This window comes from Topomyia yanbarensis, chromosome 2 (genome assembly GCF_030247195.1).
Source record: "Topomyia yanbarensis strain Yona2022 chromosome 2, ASM3024719v1, whole genome shotgun sequence".
Taxonomy (NCBI): Eukaryota; Metazoa; Arthropoda; class Insecta; order Diptera; family Culicidae; genus Topomyia; species Topomyia yanbarensis.
Window position 1 is genome coordinate 463,918,245 of NC_080671.1, and position 23,181 is coordinate 463,941,425.

General features: G+C 42.7%; 1 protein-coding gene across 5 annotated transcripts; it reads right to left on the reverse strand.

Moving 5' to 3' along the window:
• Positions 1–1,839: 1,839 nt before the first annotated feature.
• Positions 1,840–21,680, reverse strand: LOC131686060 (mediator of RNA polymerase II transcription subunit 12). Of its 5 annotated transcripts, none has more exons than XM_058970182.1 (10): positions 21,545–21,675; positions 21,404–21,480; positions 19,590–21,347; positions 17,152–19,532; positions 17,007–17,066; positions 4,724–5,519; positions 4,479–4,666; positions 4,135–4,417; positions 2,200–4,078; positions 1,840–2,142 (listed from the first exon to the last, which is right to left on the reverse strand). In XM_058970182.1, the coding sequence occupies exons 3-10, from the start codon at positions 21,339–21,341 to the stop codon at positions 1,982–1,984; spliced, it is 7,500 nt and encodes a 2,499-aa protein (XP_058826165.1). In that variant the 5' UTR covers positions 21,342–21,347; positions 21,404–21,480; positions 21,545–21,675; the 3' UTR covers positions 1,840–1,981. The 5 variants fall into 5 exon arrangements, with proteins under 5 accessions (XP_058826165.1, XP_058826166.1, XP_058826163.1 ...); XM_058970183.1 differs by having other exon boundaries at positions 19,590–21,350; XM_058970180.1 differs by having other exon boundaries at positions 21,404–21,680.
• Between the last annotated feature and the right edge of the window lie 1,501 nt (positions 21,681–23,181).

Below are 23,181 nucleotides of genomic sequence, written 5' to 3' on the forward strand. Positions count from 1 at the left end.
GGCCCTAGAAGCTTAGGTCCACGTGTTCAGTTCGACTAATAAACATGACGCTCATTTACTAGATAATACGTTCCATGCCGACATAACCGGGGAGTCTATTGATATGGAAGAAATCAAATATCACATACACATACAAAGTCACACGCACTAATTACAGGTATTCTGCCGGCAACCAGGGGAAGTACATCTCAAACGCAGAACTTATCATTTCAATGATGGAACTTGCATGCAAAAAACGGAACGTGCAAAAAACGGAATCTTACTGTATCATATACATCTACAAAGTTACACGCAATAATTACAGGTATTCGTCTGGCAACCAGGGGAAGTACATTTCAAGCGCAGAACTTATGTCAATGATGGCCTTGGATCTGTGTTGTCTGTGTTCAACCATAGCTTCGTCCGCCAGGTCAAGGATGTATGAATTCCGCCAGCCACCGCTTATAATGTTCATAAAAGATAATAAAAGATTATAGAACTTTTAATCTTAGGGTCACTTGCCTCTTTTTTCGGGTTGCAAAAATCTCTAACCATATCGGCGTGGGGAGTCGAACTCAGGTGAGCTGCGTACAAGGCAATAGATTTACCAACTACGCTATGCCCGCCCCACGAATGAGAATTGTATTCTCAATAACGGCAGTAAAATCAAACGGGTGTCGGATTCGATCGAACCATATTTGTTTGAAAAAGCGATCTGTTGTAATACTGAACAAGACTGATAATCTTTTAAAGATTCACGCGGCTGCTGGTTACGGATATTGAATCTAAGACGTTGAATCTTATTGGATTCAGTTCTCTCCAGTCAACCATTTAATTAAGAAATTGATACCTCATACGTAATATTGTCACAATTCAAACAGGGAACAATAGTTTTAGTTGAAAAACATCACAGGTCCTCCCATGGTGAACCTTTTTATCACCGTCATTCTTTATTTTGTTAACGGTAACAAAAATTTTTCCTCGCCCCCCAACATTCGCCATTTTATATAAATAAAAGCACTTTCGAAAATTATCGTTCTAGTATTGAAATATTATCACTACAAAACACCGTCAAATAAAAGAAAAACCGAATTGACTCACCGAAGAAATATTCCTACAATACCGTCGACACCGAAACACCTCCGGGTTCACTAACTCGTTAAAAAATTTCAATTTTATAAAACATGTGTTCCATTTCCCAACTCTTTGTAGGCTCCATTTAATTAATAGACCCCGCATGAGCTGAAAAATGACCATTTTTTCAAACATGTAATATCACCCATCAACCCACTCAGACTAAATTATGCGTATATCTCCTGCATTTTTTACTTCCCAGGTGCTAATCCCTACCTGCGCTAATCAAAATTTAACTGACAAAATGAAAATGTAGGGGTAATTCCACGCCTGATCGGCAACCCAACTTATATTTAAAAAATATAGACGTGTGGGTGTTGACTAGTTTTCGCCAGAGTGCAAGAAAAATGGGTTTTCTAAATCTGACGTAGAAAACCCCAATTGGCCAATAACTTATAATTTTAGCACCACCATATGGAACTTAGCCTTGTACCCACTGCCCCATCATCAATATGAGAAAGATAATCGTCGACGCAAATTTAGTTTAGGGGTATATATGAAACTTTCAGTAATAACATATTACATCGAAATATGTTTGAAAGCCAATCTGTTTAAATCTTTACTAAAAAACGCTATAATAGAAAATAGATGAATTACCATGTAAACTAATATCAACAACATATAGAAAATCATGATTATTGGAACTTCAACCTCATTCGCCCTAACCAATCATGTAAATGCCGCGCGGAAAATTCTCAATTAAACGCAAGATATAGGAAAAACCAGTTTTCGGATGATTTGCTAAACTTTGTTAGAGGCTGACATGATACACTTGAAGCTCTAAATTTGCTATACAATGTAGAGACATGCTAAATAAAAATGAATAAATAATACAGTAATAGAATTGTATGTGAATATGTTGAGCTTATCAATACGGTGGAGGCTGATGCGAGTACTGTTGGCCCATCATGCTGCCTTGATTGGGCATCTGTCTTTGTAACTGAGCAACCAAGTTCGGTGTTTGTTGTTGGCTTATACCCTGTCCTTGATTCGATACCATACTTTGGGCATTACCTTGCTGTGCCATTCCTGAGAAACAATATTTACATTAATCTCGATAGCTTCAGGTCGAAAATGAGTACTGACCTTGTTGCTGCTGCTGTTGCTGTTGCATCATCATTTGTTGTCGAAGTCGCTGCTGTTGCTGGAATTGATGGGTCTGAGCAGCTGTTGCCCCTGGTTTACCACCTTGTCTAGGATACGGAGGAACAGCGCCCTGATTGACCATATTATTCATTGTTACATTTGGAGCATGCTGCCCATATTGGCCACCTCGAGCAGCCAGAGCCCTCTGTTGGGCTATATATTCAGCCTGTGTATTCCTCTGTTGTTGTCCCAACTGATTGAAATTGCCAATCATCCCCTGACCACCCTGCTGACCCATACCTTGCGTGCCATAATTCGGGTAATTTTGATTCATGCTCTGATAGGGTCCTCCTTGCCCTTGAAACATACCGGTCTGCATTCCACCTTGTTGCATACTTTGCATTCCCATCATTCCCGGATTACCCATTGCAGCACTGTTTGCATTGCCTCCATTTTGACCAATCATTCCCGACCCAGCAATACCGGTGCCACCCATCGTCGGGTTCATACCTTGATTAACCATACCTGGGTTCATATTACCACTCTGTGGCATGTTCTGCATTCCCATCATACCAGGATTGCCCATACCACCAGCGTTGGCATTTCCAGCTGCTTGTGACATCATTGCATTACCACCCATTCCAGCATTTCCCAGGTTAGCATTCATTCCTTGTCCCAATCCAGCATTCTGTTGATTTAACAGATTCGTCTGAATTATGTTTCCACCAGATTGTCCCATCAATGAGCCTCCTGCTCCAGCTCCCATACCAGATCCTACCATTGGATTAGGTATCCCTGGTCGAGAAGGACCACGCATGAATGGTTGTTGAGAACGAACCGGTTGTTGTATAAAATTAGCTGCACCAGGATTGGCCCCTCCCATTGGAATTCGAGCACGTAGCATATTGGACAAAACTTGTTTCGGATTGGTGTTCAATTGTGGACGATCAAACCGATTCATACCAGGCTGTCCCATTCCCTGGTTATAAAACATTTGTTGCTGTTGCTGCTGCTGCTGCTGTTGTTGCATCGGATTATAGCCACCCCATTGTTGATTGCCACCAGCACCTGCTCCCTGGCCAGCCATCTGAGCAGCCATCGCATTGACTCCCCCGCCAGACCCTGCACCAACGAATCCCATCTGATTCGGACCTGGTTGTTGTTGCTGTTGTGGTCCACCCATCATTGCACCAATGCCACCAACCTGATTCTGGCCCATTGCTTGCTGTTGACCAATTCCCTGCTGTTGAGCCATCTGCTGAACCATCATTTGGCCTTGGTTTTGCTGTTGATACTGTTGCTGCATATGCTGTAAATTTAGTTGACCCATTTGTCCTCCCATTGTCATCTGACCGAGGTTAGCATTCTGCAACTGTTGCATCGTTTGTTGGGGTGTCATTGTGACCTGCTGCTGCTGCTGTTGTTGGCCTGTTACCTGATTTGGTTGCTGTTGACCTGGCTGCATAGTTTGTTGGCCTCCCAAATGTTGTTGACCTGGTATGCCTTGTACCGATTGCTGATTTTGTGGCGTGGTAGCTCCTTTAGGCTTGCGTTTTCTCGTTTGAGATTTGCCCTTCTTACCGGTCGGTGCTGGCGATTGATCTGACGTTGGAGTATCTGCCTTCATATCATCTTTAAGTTTGTCTGGTAATGGTTCTAGATCTTCCGGTGGTAGGGGGAGTGGTTCATAGTAATAGCTGCTTGGTTTCACCAGACTGTGCGTGTGGAATTTCAATAACCGATGAGTTTCTTCGTAAGCTAACGGTTTGCGTTCAATTTTAACAGCCCCGAACCATGCCCATGAAAGTGGGGCTGGATTCTTGTGCCCTTCTAGTAAATCCCACACACTGACTCGCTGTTTGTCTGTCAATCGTAGACCCTGTAGAATAAAATAAGCGTTGGTAAGATCGCCAAACATTGTTATAAAAAACTTACATGCTTTTTCTCAATACTGTCGATGTTAATTTTATTACCCTTGGCATCGGTTGAACTTCCAGCCGGTTCACAAGCAATCACCTCACAGGTCTGCTTCGCGAGCGGAAGCAACTGTCGAACATATTTGATCGACGAGTTATTTCTCTCCCCCAACTCTTTCCGGAGCTTCTTCATCAAATTGGTATACTGTTTCTTGGTTTCATCGCGCTCCGATTGACTGTCCGAAACTAGTGTCGAGTGGATTAATGTTGCGAGCATATCCAACGTAGTTGTGAACAATTCACTAAAATTTGCAATCGTATTATCGTATTCCAACAACGAGCGACATAACCATTGATACTTACGAATTGTTGCTCAGATCAATGACTCCTTGGCTGATTAGTTGAGCAAACAGAATTGCCCAATCGCTAGTGGAAGTTGAGTTTTTCTGAATTGCATCAAATAATCCACCTACCAGAGAATAACGCAACTGCAAGGCATCCAACATTTTTTCAAAGCCTAGGGGGTCTTCTATCCCACCGACTGTCTCCAACTGAAAGAATAATTTTTAGATAATTTAATATTTTACGTAACCCCGATTCCTACGCACATCACGATTCTGAAGAAACTGCGACAGTTGCGTGTACAGACTCTGCAATAATCCCTCCTTCTGTTCATCTTGTCCTTTCAAACAGGTTAGAACCAGCCCCAAGAACGGCTGATGATTCAACTGTGCACTTTGCTTAGCCGCCATTACACTGCCATTCGAGCTAATTGAACTATTGCTATTTCCACCTTGGCTTCCAATGCTGCTGTTGTTGCCTCCTCCACTGTCCTTTGATTTGCTGAACATATTAGTACTCTCTAGAACCTGTCCGGCCACTTTTAGGATCCGTCCTTGTACTGCACTGGGTAGCTTCGCAACCAACGGAGCCACCAACCAAATCGACGGCTTCAATTTTTCATTTTTACCATTGCCTCCGAAATGTTCCATGCTGTTACACTCATGCACCTGGAAGACATCTATTGCCGCCCGAGCCACCATATCCAACCAGTTGGACAATTCCGGTGAACTGCAGTTAGTCTGTTTGAACATAAGTTGCAAATCTAGCCAAGAAATTCGTAGCGACCATTGCTCTAAGTTTTCTAGAATTCGCACAATAATGGCCTTCTGATCCATGTCGGCAATAAGATTCGATTCGTTTTCTGGATAGCAAATCATATGAAGAAGACGCTGGGCTTGCTTTGCCGTCAGCATATTGTCTATCAACATCCCCTGTTGACAGAGTTCATCGGCATTCTGAAGACACCGCTCAAGAACCCATTCCTGGGAACATATTTGACGCAGAACGTGCTGAGCAAAGTCTGACAAACTGGTTGTACTGTCCTGGTTGGTGTTGGTTTGCCTGCACAATTAGTAATGAAACAAAATACTATAGGTTAATCTGTTCTACCAACCAATTCAAATGATTAATTACGAAATGTTCGAATGGGATTTCAATGGTAAAATGAACACACAACGACAGGATTAAAAACAAAGATAAAGCCCCTAATGAACCAGCGCAGAGAAGATGATGACATCGTGGACAAAAGGGGTGATAGCTCTAAAATTTAATTTTTTGGACTGTCGTAAAATGATGTTATAAATTAGTGCTCTCGAGGTCCAAATTCAAACCATCTCATGAATCTATTGATGATATTTAATACTTGTTCACGGGCCATCGCCTTCTACCATCCACTCTAACCCTATAACGGGCAACGGAGAAATATACCCAACAAAGGCTATTTCGTCAATTATAGCATCATCAATACGCACTGGCCACATGCACAACCCCGAACCGGAAAGAATTCTAATGTAGAATACATTATGAGTCTCGTTTTAAAATGTCGCTCGTTTAGGTAGTATCAACGTGATGTATTTAACAGCTATGGGTGAACGTCAATGAATTGTTAACCGAAAAATCGAAGAAAGTATATTACAAAGTTTTACCGTTCAGTATATTGACGGACTGATGGAACTCCCGTCAATACGTCGATCTCATTCCAATACACATTGTAAAAAATCCAGCTTTTTATCCATTACACCATCAATACTTTCGTCAATTTTCTCTAGTATTGACAAAAATATTGAACGTGTAAGGGCCACAACTAGAATAGCTGTTTATTTTGTTATAAATCCGCAGAAATTGAGCGAGAGCGAAACATTTGCACATTTGTTCTGTACATAAGGATGAGACCAAGTTCGTCTTCACCGACCGGGGTAGAAACCGTGCTGACAAGTACTAATGTAGTGTCGGGTAGGCTTATTCAATGCTCCGACACTTTTTGCCCTGATGATGATGTAGTAAAGAATTTTACAATCAAGTAGGCTACTGAAATCGATGAACATTCGATAGACTCTCTTAAAAATCGCGACAATGCAGAAATGTTATCTATGGCTCCTCACCATATTTTGAAGATACCCATGAAATGTGCCAGCCACGAATTCATAAAATGAGTATACATTTCGTTTTGCACAGTCACTACAGAGACAATCACAATGAGGTAATTGGTTTTCACTATGAAAAGCTTATAATATTCGCGATTATTTCGAAATTATTGAAGATTCGTTCGGAACAGCCGTCGAAATGAAATGTCATGCGAACGGGTGTGCAATTATTATTATTATTGTTTATTGGGGCTTTAACCTCCTGGTCATTCGCCCGGGTAGAATAGTATTTATAATTCATTTATTAAAATTATGTTTCATTGTTTTGCGTCTAGATTGGTATCTTGTTAGGTGAGCCGCAAGATATGGTGGTGTCTTGGTGAGCCGCGGAAAACCCTCCATCATCCAGTCCGGATGTGGCGAGGGGCCCGTAGTTGATGATATTGAATTTTTGATATCCAGGAAAATTGTTTGTTCGTTATATGTTGTCAAATAGGTTAGCGTCTTTAATGAAGTTGAGTATAATTTCTTCTCTTATTTACAGGATCGTTTGAGAGAGCATCGCGTATGGAGAGGGGAAGGTAGTGTCTTGAACGGAGTTCTTGAAGTTCCAAGCAGTTCAGTAGAATGTGTTCAGCGGTTTTACGGAAGTCACACGAAGTACAGATGAGTGGTGGGACATTTGAAATCGTGTGTTCGGGTGAAGTTTTTGTGTGTCCAGTTCGTAAACGGGAGAGTATTTTTTGTTCTTTCCAATCTTGGCGATCATCCCATTTGACGAGGAGACCCTTTATCTTCTGGAGGTGGCCATGGGAAACGAAGTGATCGTTGAGGGTTTCTTTGAAGTAGCGAATGATATCTACACCTGGTATCTCCTTAGTAAGGGTCCTTCTGGATTTCCGACCTCGAGCTGGCAGGGAGTCAGCTTCCGCGTTACCCAGGATGCCACAATGTCCAGGGATCCAACATAGGGTGGTGAGTGGGTCTGATTCGTTTTCAATGGCCTGGAGAAAAGGATGACGGAATTGGCCACTTTCGAGAGCTCGGAGTACCGAGAGTGAGTCTGTAAAGATAACGGTTGCAGTGTTTTCTGGTTTTTGAGCCAGGGCCAGGGCAATTTCAGCTGCTTCAGCGGAGAATACGGAGCATTCTGCTGGAAGGCGGAGGGCTGAGCTGGTTTCATTGCTGCTGACTCCGACTCCAACTTCGTTGTCTTTTTTTGAGCCGTCCTTCTTCACGGACGGGTATGTCTGGAGAAGCGTAAGAAATAACGTAACAGCCAAAACAGATCCCTGAGGATCACCATTTTCCTCGGTGTATATGATCGATTCGCTTCCGCCAATTCCAACTCGAAGTTTACGATTCTCGAGAAAACGTTGAATAAAGAATTCAAGGTTGCCTCGTATTTCCCAGAGGTCGAGTTGTCTGAGGATTCTTTCGCGCCAAACGGTATAATATGCTTTTTCGATGTCGAGAGCGCATATATCAGTATGGAGGTTGTCCTTCTTAGCTATTTCGAGAATTTCTCCAAGGGAAGCAAGGTAAGTTCCGGTGCCCTTCCCTTTCCGGAAGGCGTGTTGTCGGTTGTCAAGTAGTTGGCGTTGTTCTAGAACTGTGATTAGTCGACTGTTGACCATGCGTTCGAAAGTTTTGGATATGCATGGTAGAAGGCTTATGGGTCGGAAATCCTTTGCTGGTCTTGTTCCTTGAGTCTTTTTGGGAATTGGTATGATTAATGCCATTTGCCACGAGTCGGGGAGAGGATCACCGTTCCAAATTTGATTGTAGCATTGCAGTATGGCTTTTTTCCGGATGGTGGTAGTTTTCTAAGAAGAGGGTAGCCGGCGTTGTCTAATCCGGTGGCTTTTCCCTGTCCTTGACTGAGGGCGTAGATGAGTTCGGGGCCGGAAAAGGGTTTGTTCCATTCGGATCGGGAGTCAAGGAAAAATTTTATTGGGTTAGCTTCCATCATGGTTTTTTTGGACAGGAACTCGGGAGGAAAAGAAGCAGTTGAAGAGAGGGAAGAAAAGAATCTTCCGAGTTCTTCAGCAATCTCACGGGGATCAAGGCTAGTGACTCCTCCGATGTCGAGCGAAAAGCCGGTATTTCATCTTTTTCCGCTGAGAGCGTTCACACGTCGCCATATTTCTCCAGAAGAAGAATCGGGATGAATTCCATCGAGGAATTCGTTCCAGCTGGTGGATTTAGCCAAAGTAATAGCTTTTCGGGCTTCGTTGCGTAGGTGTCGAAATTGGTTGGATCTGGATGTCCAGAGTGGGCTGCTGGTTGGAGTTTTCCGGAGGATACGAAGAGCTCGTCGGCGGTTTTTAATGACAGTGGCAACTTCTGTACACCACCAGTGAACTGATCTTCGGCGAGGAATTCCATTGGTTCTGGGTATGCTAGTTTCGGCTGCAAGGTCAGCAAACTCATCGGGGGTGTATGGTTTTTGTGGGTCGAATAGGTTGGAGAAGGTTTCCTCGAAAAGTGTCCAGTCGGCTTCGTTGTAAATCCATCGACGTCGACGGGTGGTAGTGGGGGGAGATGCCCTGTGAGTGATGAGAATTGGGTAGTGGTCACTGCTGCAGGGATCGGTGAGTACGGACCAGAGACAATCGGTTGCTAATGGATTTGAGCAAAAAGATAGATCAATCTGGGACGATGTAGAGCCTCTGGTAAACGTTGTGCTTCCATCATTTAGAATAATTGCTCCGTTGTTTTCAATGATTTTCAAGACTTCATTCCCACGACGACTGCATTGACACTTCTTAGAGATTGGAACAATGTGAGCGCATTTTTGCTTATGCGGAATTATCGATTACAGTCGGTTCTCGGTAGGTTAAGACCGAGCTACTGATCTTAATGACGGTACTAGCGGGGAGCCCTCAAAATTTGGCTCAAGTGTGTAGTTTTGATGCAGTATCAAGTAAAAACTAATCGGATGCCCGGAGCCAGATTCGTCAGTGGTGGGGCTAGTGGACGTTGTAGATGATTGACAAATCCGGGTGGAGAAGAGTCGAAACGAAATGCCTACGTCCCCGTTATATTTAGGTTCAGGTTAAGTAGTTTTGGGGATGTCGGTTGAGAGCTGTGGGGCCTCCGAGTCCATCGGGGGGTACCGATGACCCCACACAGTCGCTGTGGGCTCGTTGGTGGGCACCAGCTTGCTTGTTGTTGTTACTGAATTTTGTATTTTGTTGTATTCATGGTCTGTTGATTGTCCGGTTGCTTAATCCGAAATGTCAATCGCCGGGTCTTTTTCGTATGCAAGGGTCCCATTGGGTTGATCGGTGCTTCACCAGGGTTTCAACAGGCCATTCTCAGACCAATAATTAATAGCAAATAGAAATGATCAAATACCGATGCTTACGCCTAGCCGTTGGCGGTATGAAGTCAACCCACGCGAGAAATCCTTAGGTGATAACTGGAGTGATTTCCCTGTCCGAGCAGTTTTAATGAGATTTCGCTCAAATTTCTGATTCGTAGTGAATTTATTGGTAGATCTAGCAGAAAATGGTTGTTTTTTTTGCGAAGTTATCTCAAAAGTGATGAAAGTGTAAACTAAATGATACCCGCTAAGACGATAACACGCTCAACAGCCATAAGACGTCGAGTGGTGGTGTGCTTACCACTGCTCGCCATGAAACATAAGCCGATTGATCAACGATGACCGATGGACGAGCTCCGAGCAAGTGTGATTATCAGTGAAACTTGCCGATCGCTCGCTGTTCTTGTGTGTCGTGTATTTCCCACCTGATAGGATTCGCTATTTCAGCCTGATCGATATACATATTTCCTCCGTATCTTTCGTGACTGCCGCCCCAATGATGATATCGTTATTCTGGGCGACTTAAAATTGCTTGGCTTGACATGGTATCAAGCAAACAATGATGCTACCTATTGTTCCACAATTCCGTCTCCTTTAGTCGATTTTTGTCAAAAAAGGCATCAGCCGCTTCAACCAGTCTTCGAGCTATCTGTTGCTACTGGAATTTTTTCTACTTATTGAAAAGCGACCCGCATGTTGCCGGGTCATGAAAAGGGAGATAAATCGAACATCGATAATTGTCGAGGAACTTCGTGTTTAAGTATGCTATCTAAACTATTCGAGCTGGTTGTTTTGGATACTATTTTCTTTCACTGTAAGCACTACATCGCAGACGACCAACATGGTTTTAGGCAGACTTCCCAAATGAACATCGAACACCATGTTCGCTCTAGTTATGTGCTCATCTTAAACCCACATTTCGTGTGAAAACTCGAACGCGCTAATGCGTACCAAAACACGTACACATGTTCGTCTGCACAACTGAACCCCATGTGCGTACACGGTATTCGTACACACAGGTTCTTGACACTAGTCTTCTCTTTCTATCATCATCACTAGTGTTGACTCATTCTGTTTTGTGTGTGCCTTTCTTGTGTACGCACACGGTGTACGTACACGGTGTTTAAACATAAGTTTGCACATCGTTCGCTTGGGTTCGGTGTTCGAGGTGAACCTGTACACAAAGGCAAAGCAAGTTTGAGGTTGAACGCGTACACGCAATTTTGTACACAGGTGCAAACTTATCGATCATGGTGTCTACTCAATCTGAAGAAAAAAATTCCCTGAGTATTCCAGGTTTTTCCAGGGTTTTCTAAAAAAATTCCAGGTTCAAAAAGAAAGAAAATTTCATCCAAAACATTATTTTTTCCTGTTTACTAACAATGAGTGCGTCACATTGTTCTTTTTATGTGTTGTAACGACATTCAATAGGCAAGGGATTGCAAGGTATGAAGCGTTAATAATTAATGTCGTTTTTGCTTGGAGCGAAAATGAGTCAGGTTCTAGCTCAAACTGCTATATGAATAGACAGTGGTTGGGATTGCAACCTGATTGAGTATCGAGGTCACACAAAAACAGCATAAGATACATGAAACAGGTCGTTCACCAACGTAGAAAGCATCTTCTAGGCAAAACGTCTCCAAAACGATTTGGGAATCAACCCTATGTTGCATTTTGCAAAACAACAACTATTCAGTTTATTGAAATCGTGATTGAGTCTGAAAAGAGTTCTCATCGACAAGGTACGGCGTTTGCTAGACGTTCGTAATGCTAATCTTTTCGCCGTTTTTAATCGACGCAGCTCTGCTTTCTACCAGGGAAAGTAGTTAGTTCATCGATGGTTTACCTTAGGGATATGACGATCAATGAGGTAGCTCAGCTATGGCAGAAGTTTTCAGTAGCGGAATTCTCATCTTTGCTTATCACAGAATCCCAGTTATTGCTTTGGAAAATCTTCAAAATTCTGCTGTAGTCGACCAGCTTGTGGTCTTGGTCTTCGAATGAAAGATGCAAGGTCGGATGGAGACGAACATACTTTACTTTAAACTAAGCATAGATCCAAAATCCGACCATTTTCGTTCAGCATGCTGCTAATCTGTAGGAGGGTGGCCGTAGCTATCCAAAAGAGTCATGCTGCCTGGATGAAACATAGGTTCTTCGGGTTCAGAATGTAGAAGAGCAGATCGCCACTTTATTGAATAGAAGTTGAAATAGCCGAGAATCACAATTACGACAGTTGTGCCATCGCTGCAATAGATATCAATGATTCAGAATGAGCATCAAATAGTGCAGTGTCACGAATTTTATCACCGTGGAAAATAAACCACATACCGCTCCGCAATACTCTACTGCGAAAGATCGGCGAGCTCGGACTACCTTCCATACTTTCAAGAGAAAGTACGAGTGGAACTGCAATTTATGCATCACTCACCCGATACCGATGATGTATACAACATCGATTTTACAACATGTTGAGCTTTTGTGAAATCGCCAAAGGGCGAAGTGTCTTAGCAGGGACTGACGTGATCGGCTAGCCTCTTCTCCAACGACTCCCGCTATCTGTAAAGATAACACGCTTTGAGATTTTCAACGCTGTTCGGCTGGTGGATTGCTATAGTTATTTCAATTCCATAACCCAATTACAACGACTTTGGACTTACTGCTTTCCGACCGATTTCGCTCACTAGCTGTATGGCAAGTCTGTTCAAGCGCATCGTAAATAGACGACTCGATGAACGGCAAAACGCTTTTCGTTCTGGACGCGGCAATAATACGTACTTTACAGAACTAGAGATCGTTCCCGATAACCGATGAACATTGCTTCGTTACACATCTCCAAGGCATACGACACAGCCTGGTAGCATGGAATACCACCATCGAAGATATTCTATTGTAATCCTAATGCAAATCAAGATCCTGTGTGTAACGTTACCATCGATCGTGTAGCTGTTCCAAAAATAAACCGACTGTGTAAGGTTAGACCAGACATTGAGCTGAGAGGCGCATTGCAAGATGGTGAAGAAATCCTACGAGTCCAGACAACGATTTCTAAAAATGATAGGTACCAAACTACAGCGTTGTAAACGTACGACAATGCTTCAAGTTGGGTCGGCTATGATCACTTGGAATTTAACATACGGCATTAACAGCGACGTCGGCTATGTATGTGGGAAGACTGCGAAGACCACTAACGCATTGGTAAGGATCATGCCGAACATCGGAACTGCAAGATGCAGAACGATACCTCTTTTGGTGGGTGTCTCATCTTACATACTGAGGTATGGCGTAACAGCCTGAGCTGCGGCGCTGATGAAGTTAACTAACACGTTTCGCCTAATTGCTATTTGTGTCGTGGGTGCGTACAGAGATCTCGCTGAGTACATGGAATTCTATCAACCGAGTAATACACGAAATGCCAGGAGAGTCAGAGCGAACTCTTTGGCTAATGGGGCAGCAAGAGTGAGACAACGCGGAGAAAGGAACACTCCGTCGAAGTAGACTAGACCGGACCTACCTCGACACACTTTCGCATCGAACAGCAAGCAGCGAGTCGTTGGGGCGCCAATGCACCGGATGCTATGCTCCACCCGGAATCGCTGAACTGACCTCGGCACCTACTGGTTGGTCCGTTGAGTAGGCTAGTTTCAGCGCCGGGGACTAGATCGAGCAGATCGGTACGAAGCGGGGAGCAAAATGGATCACGAAAACAAGCATCGGTATCGGAATAAATCCACCGCCGATGAATTTACAGTTGGGTAAATTCTAATTGTCTGGAAGCTAATTGGCCTACGAAACAGACATCGATACCGACAGAAACGCCGCCGCCGGGGAGTTCTCAGTCGGAGTAGGGTAGTTTCACCGCCGGATGATGTCCGAGTAGGTCTCGATAAAGCTGGGAGTAAATGGCTCCAGAATGCGGATATCGATGTCGGAAGAAATTCTTGTGTCAGGGAATTCTCCATCGGAGTAGGGTGAGTTCATTGCTGGGGGCTATCCGTGTAAATAGTGATAAGGCTGGAAGATGAATGACTCGCGGAAATAGGAGCTACATGGTTCAGGAAATCAGCAGCTAAACCAATCACTGAGAGAATTAAAGAATTAAATGGCAATGTAATAGATGAAGACGAACAGCAAGGGAAGAGTTCAGAGCTGAATGGCTCAAAGGTTATTTCATATATCAAGTGTGGCTCCGAGATAGCTGCGGAAAACTCGTGAGCAAAAGAAAGAGGTGCAAAGAAACCACAACGAGATTCCGTTTGGATTCCAGGACGGCATAACCGGTAACAAAGGGGCAGATCGATTTCCGAAGGAAGCCAGAACACTGATGGTCATTGATATGCCGAACCCAGCAGAAGATGTTTAAAGAGAAGATCTATATGCGTAACGATGACAGTAGGATAAGCAGTGGTTTTGTTCCCGGGAGAAATAAAACACACAATTGGACGGAGCGAAGCAACGCTGTCGACCAATATGCACTGACACGGGTAAAGATTAGCGACACAAATGAAAAACACCTTTCTGTTGAAAAAAGAATCACCAGTGAACTGTGAATGCGGTGGAGTATCATGTACGACACTTGGTCCAAGATTGCAGGAAATACGTTAACGAAAAACAACAAACGTGGTATCAGAACAACTAGTCAGAGAGGTAAACTGAGCAACGAATCAGGAAGCAAAACGAAGATAGAACTTTTTGCGAGAAACTTGAATCGCAACAGAAATTTGAATGCAATGTTAATTTAATACACCCAGGATTTTTTACGCGGGGAATACAGGCCGCGTAAATGAAAAACGGCATTAATTTCAAAATCTGCGTAAATGAAAACCGCGTAAATTTAGGAATCCACGATGATGGAAACCTCGTCAATGGATGGTACCATGGGCAGCATTCCAGAGCTATCAGACGAATAAGTGATTTTTTATATAGCCCAACACCAAAGGAAATTTGTAAATATCAATTTTCATTAGTGTAGGAGGTCTATATTTTTTGAAATCAGTAGATACTCTAACTGATGTCAAAAGATTCAGAATAAACTGGAAAACTAAAAAGTATTTCAACAAAAAGTGTAAACGGAAATTGCATTTGCATTTGATTATTGCAATCTTCTTCCACTTGTTTATTATTTGATACGGTCGGTTGGATTGTTATGACGTTCATCTCTCCCACTGACAGTATTAAAATGTAAGAAAAAACTAATATTACTATTCAATTGAATGATTGTTTTATTGGCAAGTAAACCCAAATAATTGTTATTCGTAGCAGTCGATACAAGTAAAGTGAAATAATAGCGGATTAAAGAAATGTTTGAATTTATAAATCTACATTTTCTCACTTTTCGAAATAAATATTTTATTCTATCGAAATTCAGAAAAATTTCGATGGTATTGAAGGAACAAATGTATTTTGCGTATGGCGTTGCTCGTGACAATTGATACAATTTTGATATCATCATAGTCAACTTTCAAAATTCCCTGAGGATTCCGGGTTTTTCCAGGTAAAATTAATTTCCCTGAGAATTCCCGGTTTTCCATGTTTTTCCCGGTTTTTCCAGTGAGTAGACACCATGTCGATGTTCATGGGAAGACTGGTTTTAGGCCTAATGGACCGACAACGACCAACCTCTTATTACATGGACCTATCCGTGACCTTCGACAAAATCAATCATGATATCTCAATAACCAAGCTAGATAAACTCGGTATTCACGGTCAACTGCTTTGCTGGTTTCGTTCCTATCTCGATGGAAGCCAGCTCTAAATCAACATTAAGGACTATTTATCTGCACCATTTCTCGCTCAGACCGGCATCCCACAAGGAAGTAACCTCGACCCAGTAATGTTTCACCTCGATTTTAATGACGTCAATATCAAACTGCAAAAGCTCCGCCTCTCCTTCACCGACCATATGAAGATTTTCCTACAGATACGGGATTCAACTGATACCGAATTTCTCAACTAGTGAGCTAGCCAGCTTCATCTGAACAGAATGATTCTAAGGCCGAGCAAATGGTCAATCGACACGTTTGCGCGGAAACGTCATCCGATCCAATCCAATTATCATTTGTTCGATTCGAACATTCCAATACACTCACACGTCAAGGATCTTGCAGTCATCTTGGACTCGGCACTAACGTTCAAATCACATACTTCATGCATTGTGGAAAAGGCATCAAGACAGTTTGGGTTCGTATTCCGAATAGGAAAGAACTTCAGGGAAGTATACTGTATTAAATTGCTTTATTGCGCGTTAAGACTCCGCACGGGATTGACAGAATCGAGGCTGTCTGACATCTCCAATGGCGAAACAGATTTCAACTGCCGAGCTACGAAAACCGTTGCCAGCTAATACACCTCGATACACTAAGCATCCGGAGGGAATGCTCTCGGGCCCTGTTCGCCTCGGATTTACTGTCTACCAGAGTGGATGGCGAATACCTTTTAGAACAACAAATAATCAAATAACAATGTTTGCAAGGTCCAGAGTCCATATAAATTCTTGGAGGTAGCACCTAGCCTTCCAGTGGAAGCTTTTCTGGCAGTTATGCAGCGATTCGTCGACCAGAAATGTTTGTAGCTCCAATCGAATAACGTTGCAAATTTTTGCGGAGCTCAGCAAAGCGGTACGAACTCTTCAAGACTCAGCAGATTGCTGTGAAGATCAGTCAATTATGGCTGAGGACAGTCTATGGAGCTTTAAGAATAGGTTGAAGACAGTCTACTCGGAACTGAAGAAGACGCTTTGCGTGAAATCTTGTACGTCCGAGAATCAAGATCACTCAAAGTATAAATATCATTGAAGAAACATTGTACTTGAAATATCGTTGAAGTGAAACGAAAATGGTCAACAGTAGGTGAGCGATCATAATCCAATATGAAACTATTGAGATGTGCAACAAAAAGAGCCTATGAAAAGTATTATGCATGAAAATCTCGTAGTTTAACACCTTCTTTTTTCATATTTTAGTGCAACTACTCAACTAGCGACTACTTTCATCTCCCGACACGCAAATGATTAGCATTTGTGACAGAATGACATAAAAGTGCATGTATGTCCGTGTTATGAAAATAGTTTCCCACATTAACCGTAACGAAAACGCACAAGTAGGTAACTGAATAAGTAATGTGGGTAATTTATCACACCTGTCAGCCATGATCAATCGCGAACAGGTTGTCGGTGAAAGCTGCCCCATATCAATCCGCCTACAAAAGGGAGTAAACATAAGAAAATAAAGTACTAATTGTACACCGATAAGAGCTCCCGCTAAGAATGGCAAAATTTACTTACGTCAGATCCAGCATCGATTCGTCCGTGTTTCCCAGAATCGAAAGATCACTGGTGCCCAGAATGTGGCTCAGATCTCCGGCGTGTTTCGGGGTACTACCAGGATGAACAGGAGTATTCAAGCCGCTTCGTTTTCCACTTCCAAATATGGATGTTTGCACCTTCTGGGCGGTGGCGTCGCCAACCACGAGAATTCCCTTCAGTACGGCCAGAACAGGCGCGACACCGATGTTTTTGTGAGCAGCCGCTAGTAAATGACGATCGCAGCTCAGTTTGATGTTATGTACCTGTCCTGTGGTTGTGATCGGATTAGGAGATGTGCTGACGGAATACAGCCCCGGTTGAGGATACTCGATGGTTTTGAACAGTCTCAGTAAAAGATGGCAAGAGAGGCGAGCCCCTGCCTCTATTTCCGGTGTAGTTTCACTGCGTCCCTTACAAGCTTGAACCAAAGCGGGTAGAGCTACGTGAGCAACAAAATTTTCCAACGAGAAACAGTGTCGTGCCACTAGGATACTGGTGAAAACGGAAAGGGCATTGTGGATGTTTGTATTTAAAATGTCCACCTGTGTTATTACATCCAAGTAGTATCCAGCATCTTTACTAGAACCGCACAAAGCAATCAAAACACCCAGCCATTCCGTGCTGAGAGCATTACAACATGCAGTCAATTCGGCACACATGGCCGCAATGTCATTCAGTGTGTCGTTGTCGATGTCTCTCGTAACGGCAATGACAGCGTTGCAAACAAAGCTATACCGGTTGGAAGCGGACTCATTCAACTGCCGCGCCCAAGAAAGTTCGATTTTACCTCCACGTCGCGGATTAGTAATGACATCGACCATAAACTGAGGATTGTATGTGTGCACTGAAGGCGTCGGTTGAAGAGGCGTGTACAGCGCTTGTTTTATTTTTGGATACGCATTGTGGAATGGTTCCTGCTGCGGACGAGTCTTCAGAGACGAACAAGCCGAGTATAGATCGTAGAGGTATGCCAAAATACAACGTTCGGCAGAACTACAATCGCTGGGATTCGTTACATGCTTAACAATTCGGCAGAGTCCCTCGAAGATTGCCGTAGTTTGTTCTGCCGAAAGAAGCAGACAGCAGTGATAGCGTCTAAGCACTCCAACAACATACAAACTGAGTGATGTGGTGTAACTTTTGACCAGCACCGAGTTCTTACTCATTAGCTGTAGTTCTACCTCTGGCAGCTCCTTCAGAATCTGTATGCACGTATCGATCAGACCGTAGATGTTGAAAGCAGATTCCATCAAATCAAACAGAAAGGCTACGTGTTCCTGCACCGGTAGATAGTTGCTATTACCAAGTGCAAAGCTATTAAGCATTTCTTGTACCTGAACGGCACACTGCCAGGTCACCATATGCTGATCAAAATACGACATTGACTGAGACTTGTTTGAAGTTGCTTCGAAGTTGAATTCATTTCTGGAATGTTTTTTGACTTTTCCTCCCTCAGCGACATCGATGCTAAACTTTTTCGAAAATAGCTTGCAAATCTCTTTAGTCATCTTTTTGACGGCATGCTTTTTATCATCCCGTTCCTTTCCCACACCATACAGCAAAATGTACCTCTGATTGCAATCATGCTGGGCAATTGGATCGTCCTGGCATAACGGAAAGTGTTCTGTGTAAAGAAAGTGTCTGCTGGAAGATTCTGTTTTATTAGTTGCTGAATCAACCTGCGGAGCAGCATGTTCCGGATCTTTAGGACTATCAGGAGCATCCATTGAATTTTGCTGATCTTCTTTGATGTGCTGCAACAATTTATCCAAATCATCATCCACGTTGGAATCATCCAAATCCTCTAGCTTTGCTTTGAAATCATTCTGAATGACATCCTCTTCGATTCCCTGGTTGATATTTGGTGATGATGATGTTGGCTTGTTCGATATCGGTCCAGTACCTAGACCAGCATTGCAGCTAGAGTGGGAATCTAGCAACGACATCCCAGTCCCCGTCAATAAATCGCCTCTCGAGATCAACGTGCACATATAGGCATCATGCGAGAAAACATCGTGACGGATTAACTCGCTGAACAAATGTACAAGATTCGTAAATTGACTTCTATTCTGTTGAGTACTATGTTCTTCTAAAATCGGAGCATCTTCATCAAGAAACTTCATCAGAATACTTTGAAAAATTGGTAGTCCACCACCAGGACCACCTCCAGAAATTACGGAATCCTTATCATCATTCGAGTTGCCATTGTTTGCGCTTTCATTTTCGTACGTGGTGAAAACTTCGTTTTGTCTTTTATCCAACAACCAAGCTACGGCCATAGCTCGATGTTCACCCCATCGCTGCCAGGAAACGGTCCACTCACATAGTATATTTACAATCGATGCGTCTTGCTCTGCAAACTGAAATAAAAACTATAAATAAAATGTGTGCTAGCGCATCGCATCAACACCACTCACATATTCCGGATGTTTGTTGGAAGCGTCCTTCGCCTCCGGCCCACCATTCGTACCATTTGCAGTAGGTGCTTCTTTCTGCAGCTGCAATGGGGGGAAAATTTTCTGATACAACGTATCTAGTGAATTGTTTGAATCCATTCGATCAAAGCAATGCCCATCGAGAGCGTCCAATACGGCCAGAATCTTCAAACTAGCATTTCCGGTAACCGTTTGCCACTTATCTACACACCAACGCGACTCAGCATGACGAGATCGCAGCTTTATGCTTTCTTCCACTTTCGACAACCTTTTTCGGACTTCTTCGTTTGATTTGGTACACCGCGATGGCATCGGCAGAGCCGATGGAGCAACAGGTAAATGATCTAAAGGACTTCCGGCCAACACAGAGGAGGAGCGTGTTTCTCCAACCCCACACCAAACCAATGCCGTGGGGCATTCGAGTGTAATGACCTGTATTATTGAAGATAGCTGTAGTACCAGGTCGTGATGATGTGAGCAGTTCATATACTCGGAAAATATTGTATCGAATGGATTCACATGAACTGGAGTCGGATCTGGTTTCTGATCGGCATCTTTTGAGGATTTATCGGTCGGTTTTTCCTTTCTTTCAACGCTATCCTGCTTGCTGGAGTTAAGTTCATGGTTGACCAAGCTCAAATTATGGCTATCGGCCATTGTATTAATCAAATGGGCAAGTTTCTTACAAGCTGCGTAGGCCAACCGACGAGAGAAGCGTTCCGACTGTACTATATCCGATAAGTACTGCATTGCCAAGGGAAGATATATTCTTAAAATCCCATCGTCAGATGATGGAGACGATTTCATCTTGTCCAACAAATCAAGCACCCAGTTTAGAAACTCGGCTCTATCAAGCAGGCCTTCCTCGTACATATACTTACACAACTGTGTACAATAATTCCATTGTTTTAAAGCTAATTTTTGCTCCTCTTGAGGTGAAGGAGGTGCCAGATTTTGCCCCTGAGAAACACTTCCTCCAAGACTTGAGCTGGCTGGACTATGAAGACTTCCAGCAGGACTCGATAATGGAGGAGGAATTGTTACCGGATTAGCATTTAAACTGGAATTGGGTGTCATTCCTCCTGCTGGTCCGACATTGCTGGAAGATTTGTCCGAAGATGGACCCTGATGGTAATGCTCCAGAAGTTTGGGAATTAAATCTTTCATAAATTTGATCAAAGTCCCAGTCCACTCTGTCGCCGGGTCCGGCATTTGTCGTTTTTTAATTTTTGCCTCAGAAACGGCCACAGTATACGCAGAACTTAGCTTGATGAACCATGCTGCTCTTTGCATTGTGACCTGATTCTCACACAGCATAGCAAAAATTTCCTCTTTTTTGTTAAAACTAGGAGCTTTCTTAGCCAAGCTACTCAATGGTTTTGTACCTGCCAAATCTTTAAACCACGTATCTAATGTAGCTTTATTCCTTGCCGTCACAGGCCAAAAGTTGTCCTTGGGATTGATTTGCTGTTTCTTCCTTCCGGAATCCGTCAGTGTCATCAGTTCATCCTTTCTCGCCAAAATCGCATTAAAATATGCACCCACTTTGCTGGCAGTCACATTGCAGTTACGGGCCGTGCCAAATTCTTCCGACAGTTTATGCTCCGTGGCAAATCCATGCTTCACATGAGTTGAGGTCAATTCATCTTCTCGTTGTTTTGCCTCTTGTGGGTAGACATCTGGTGGCCCCAGCCGAGGTTTCTTGAGGGGTCTCATGTTCATATTTTCCCACATTGAATGCTACTAGACAAATACAAATTGTTAGTATATTATTAAAATTCGTCATTACAACTTACTGTTCATTTAGTATCCATTAGAGTGCATTCTCTGGTTTAAGAATCAATTTTATCCAAAAGATGCCAGAAGCTGATATCTGACACGCAGTAAATTTTATTAATTTACTTCTTATATCGATACTTTGACCAGATTAAACATACCACAACATTTTCTTGGCAAACTTCTCTATCTTGTTTGTATATTTTGAAGTGGAAATATAACAAAATAACCGTAATATTCTCGAAAAAATCTAATCGACATGACTTTCTGCACCGTCCACCGATGATATAAACATGGCCGACGACAGTCTTGTTTGACAGATTGGTTTGTTGACTTAAGAGCGTTTTGTTTTTGCCCTAGGATAGGATCCGCCAGCTGGCTTCTTCTTATATTTTACTAATCCCTGTTGAAAACGACATACCGACCAATGTTGCCAAAATATTTGTTTTGTTTCGGTCGTATATTTGTTCTGATTAAAATATTCTATATTATGTACCAATTTCATGGAAAAATCAAAGATTTAGTCTTTATATCCGCATTTAAACGATCATAACGTTTTTTCCATCGGAATACAGCAAAACAAAATAATATATATTCGTTGTTGGACATTACGAAAAATATCTTCACGCCTCTTCATTTTTGTAAGTTGCTTTCTGAGTCAAGCAACCTCTGTCACAAGAATAATTTTCTCTGTTCGGATTTATTTTAAATATTCTAAAACTACTTTTCTGCAAGGTTTAATTTTTGTTTTGGAGGAATGTATAGGTTTTTACATGTGATTGTTTCGGAGAAAACAGCAGTAGAAAATACACTCTCCTATTTACACCGATGATCGATTCAGTTGAAAACTGTACAATTCAACTGTATCGATAATACCAAAGGAAGAACAAGAAGCGACTTCCGGGATAACTTTCTCCCTGTTTGCTCAGTACTTCCAATTTACTCGGTACTGGAACAAAGACAATTTTTACATGATGTTCAAAATATTTTCATACTTACGCTACACAGCCTGTTGATTTCGAAAAGAGGCATTTCCGCATTACTCCGCACACAGAACAGAATCCACGATAACCGCGCTACCGGATCTCTCGGGAATTTCAGTTCTGGATAATATGTTTGATTTCGTCTGCCAAATAATGCCTGCACTTCATAATTACAGACGGATGTTATAGAAAGAAAGCGGTATCTCGAGAAAACAAAAAAATCAACACGGTTAACAATCGTCGTTTTATGTTTGATATCAGAATATGACAACACTTCCAAGCAGCCCTTTGGTACTTTTAGTTTCCAAGCCGAAGGTTTGCCTATGTCACTTTCGTCCAATCACGAGCTGGTTCAGAATTGGTTCAAAAACAGAAGACAGAGCTGGCGGATCCTATCCTAGTTTTTGCCGAAATTTCTGAACACGCTTATCAAGAAGTACCCAAATTCGTGTTTAATTCGGTCAATTTTCGTTAAAAAGTGGACCAACTCAAAAGTTATAAACTTAAACTTTTACCTAATTAAACCCTTTGTGAGATGCAGTTACGATGCGCTCCTTCCCATTGAGCAAATTTTCTGGCAGAGACCGCTCTGCTAGATTTGTGTAAGTCTTGGTTTGGCAGCCCTGTCAGATTTCTGCGCGAATCCTGTCGGGTTAGTTGAGCTAGGGCGAACTCGGTTTCGCTCGCGTTTTCTGGCAAATTTTGAGAGGAACCGAGCAAAACCCTGGCATTACTCGGACATAAACTGTGCAAAGATCCTGGCAATTCCTACCTGGCAGAATTTAGCACGAATCTGACAAAGATGTGGCAGGAAG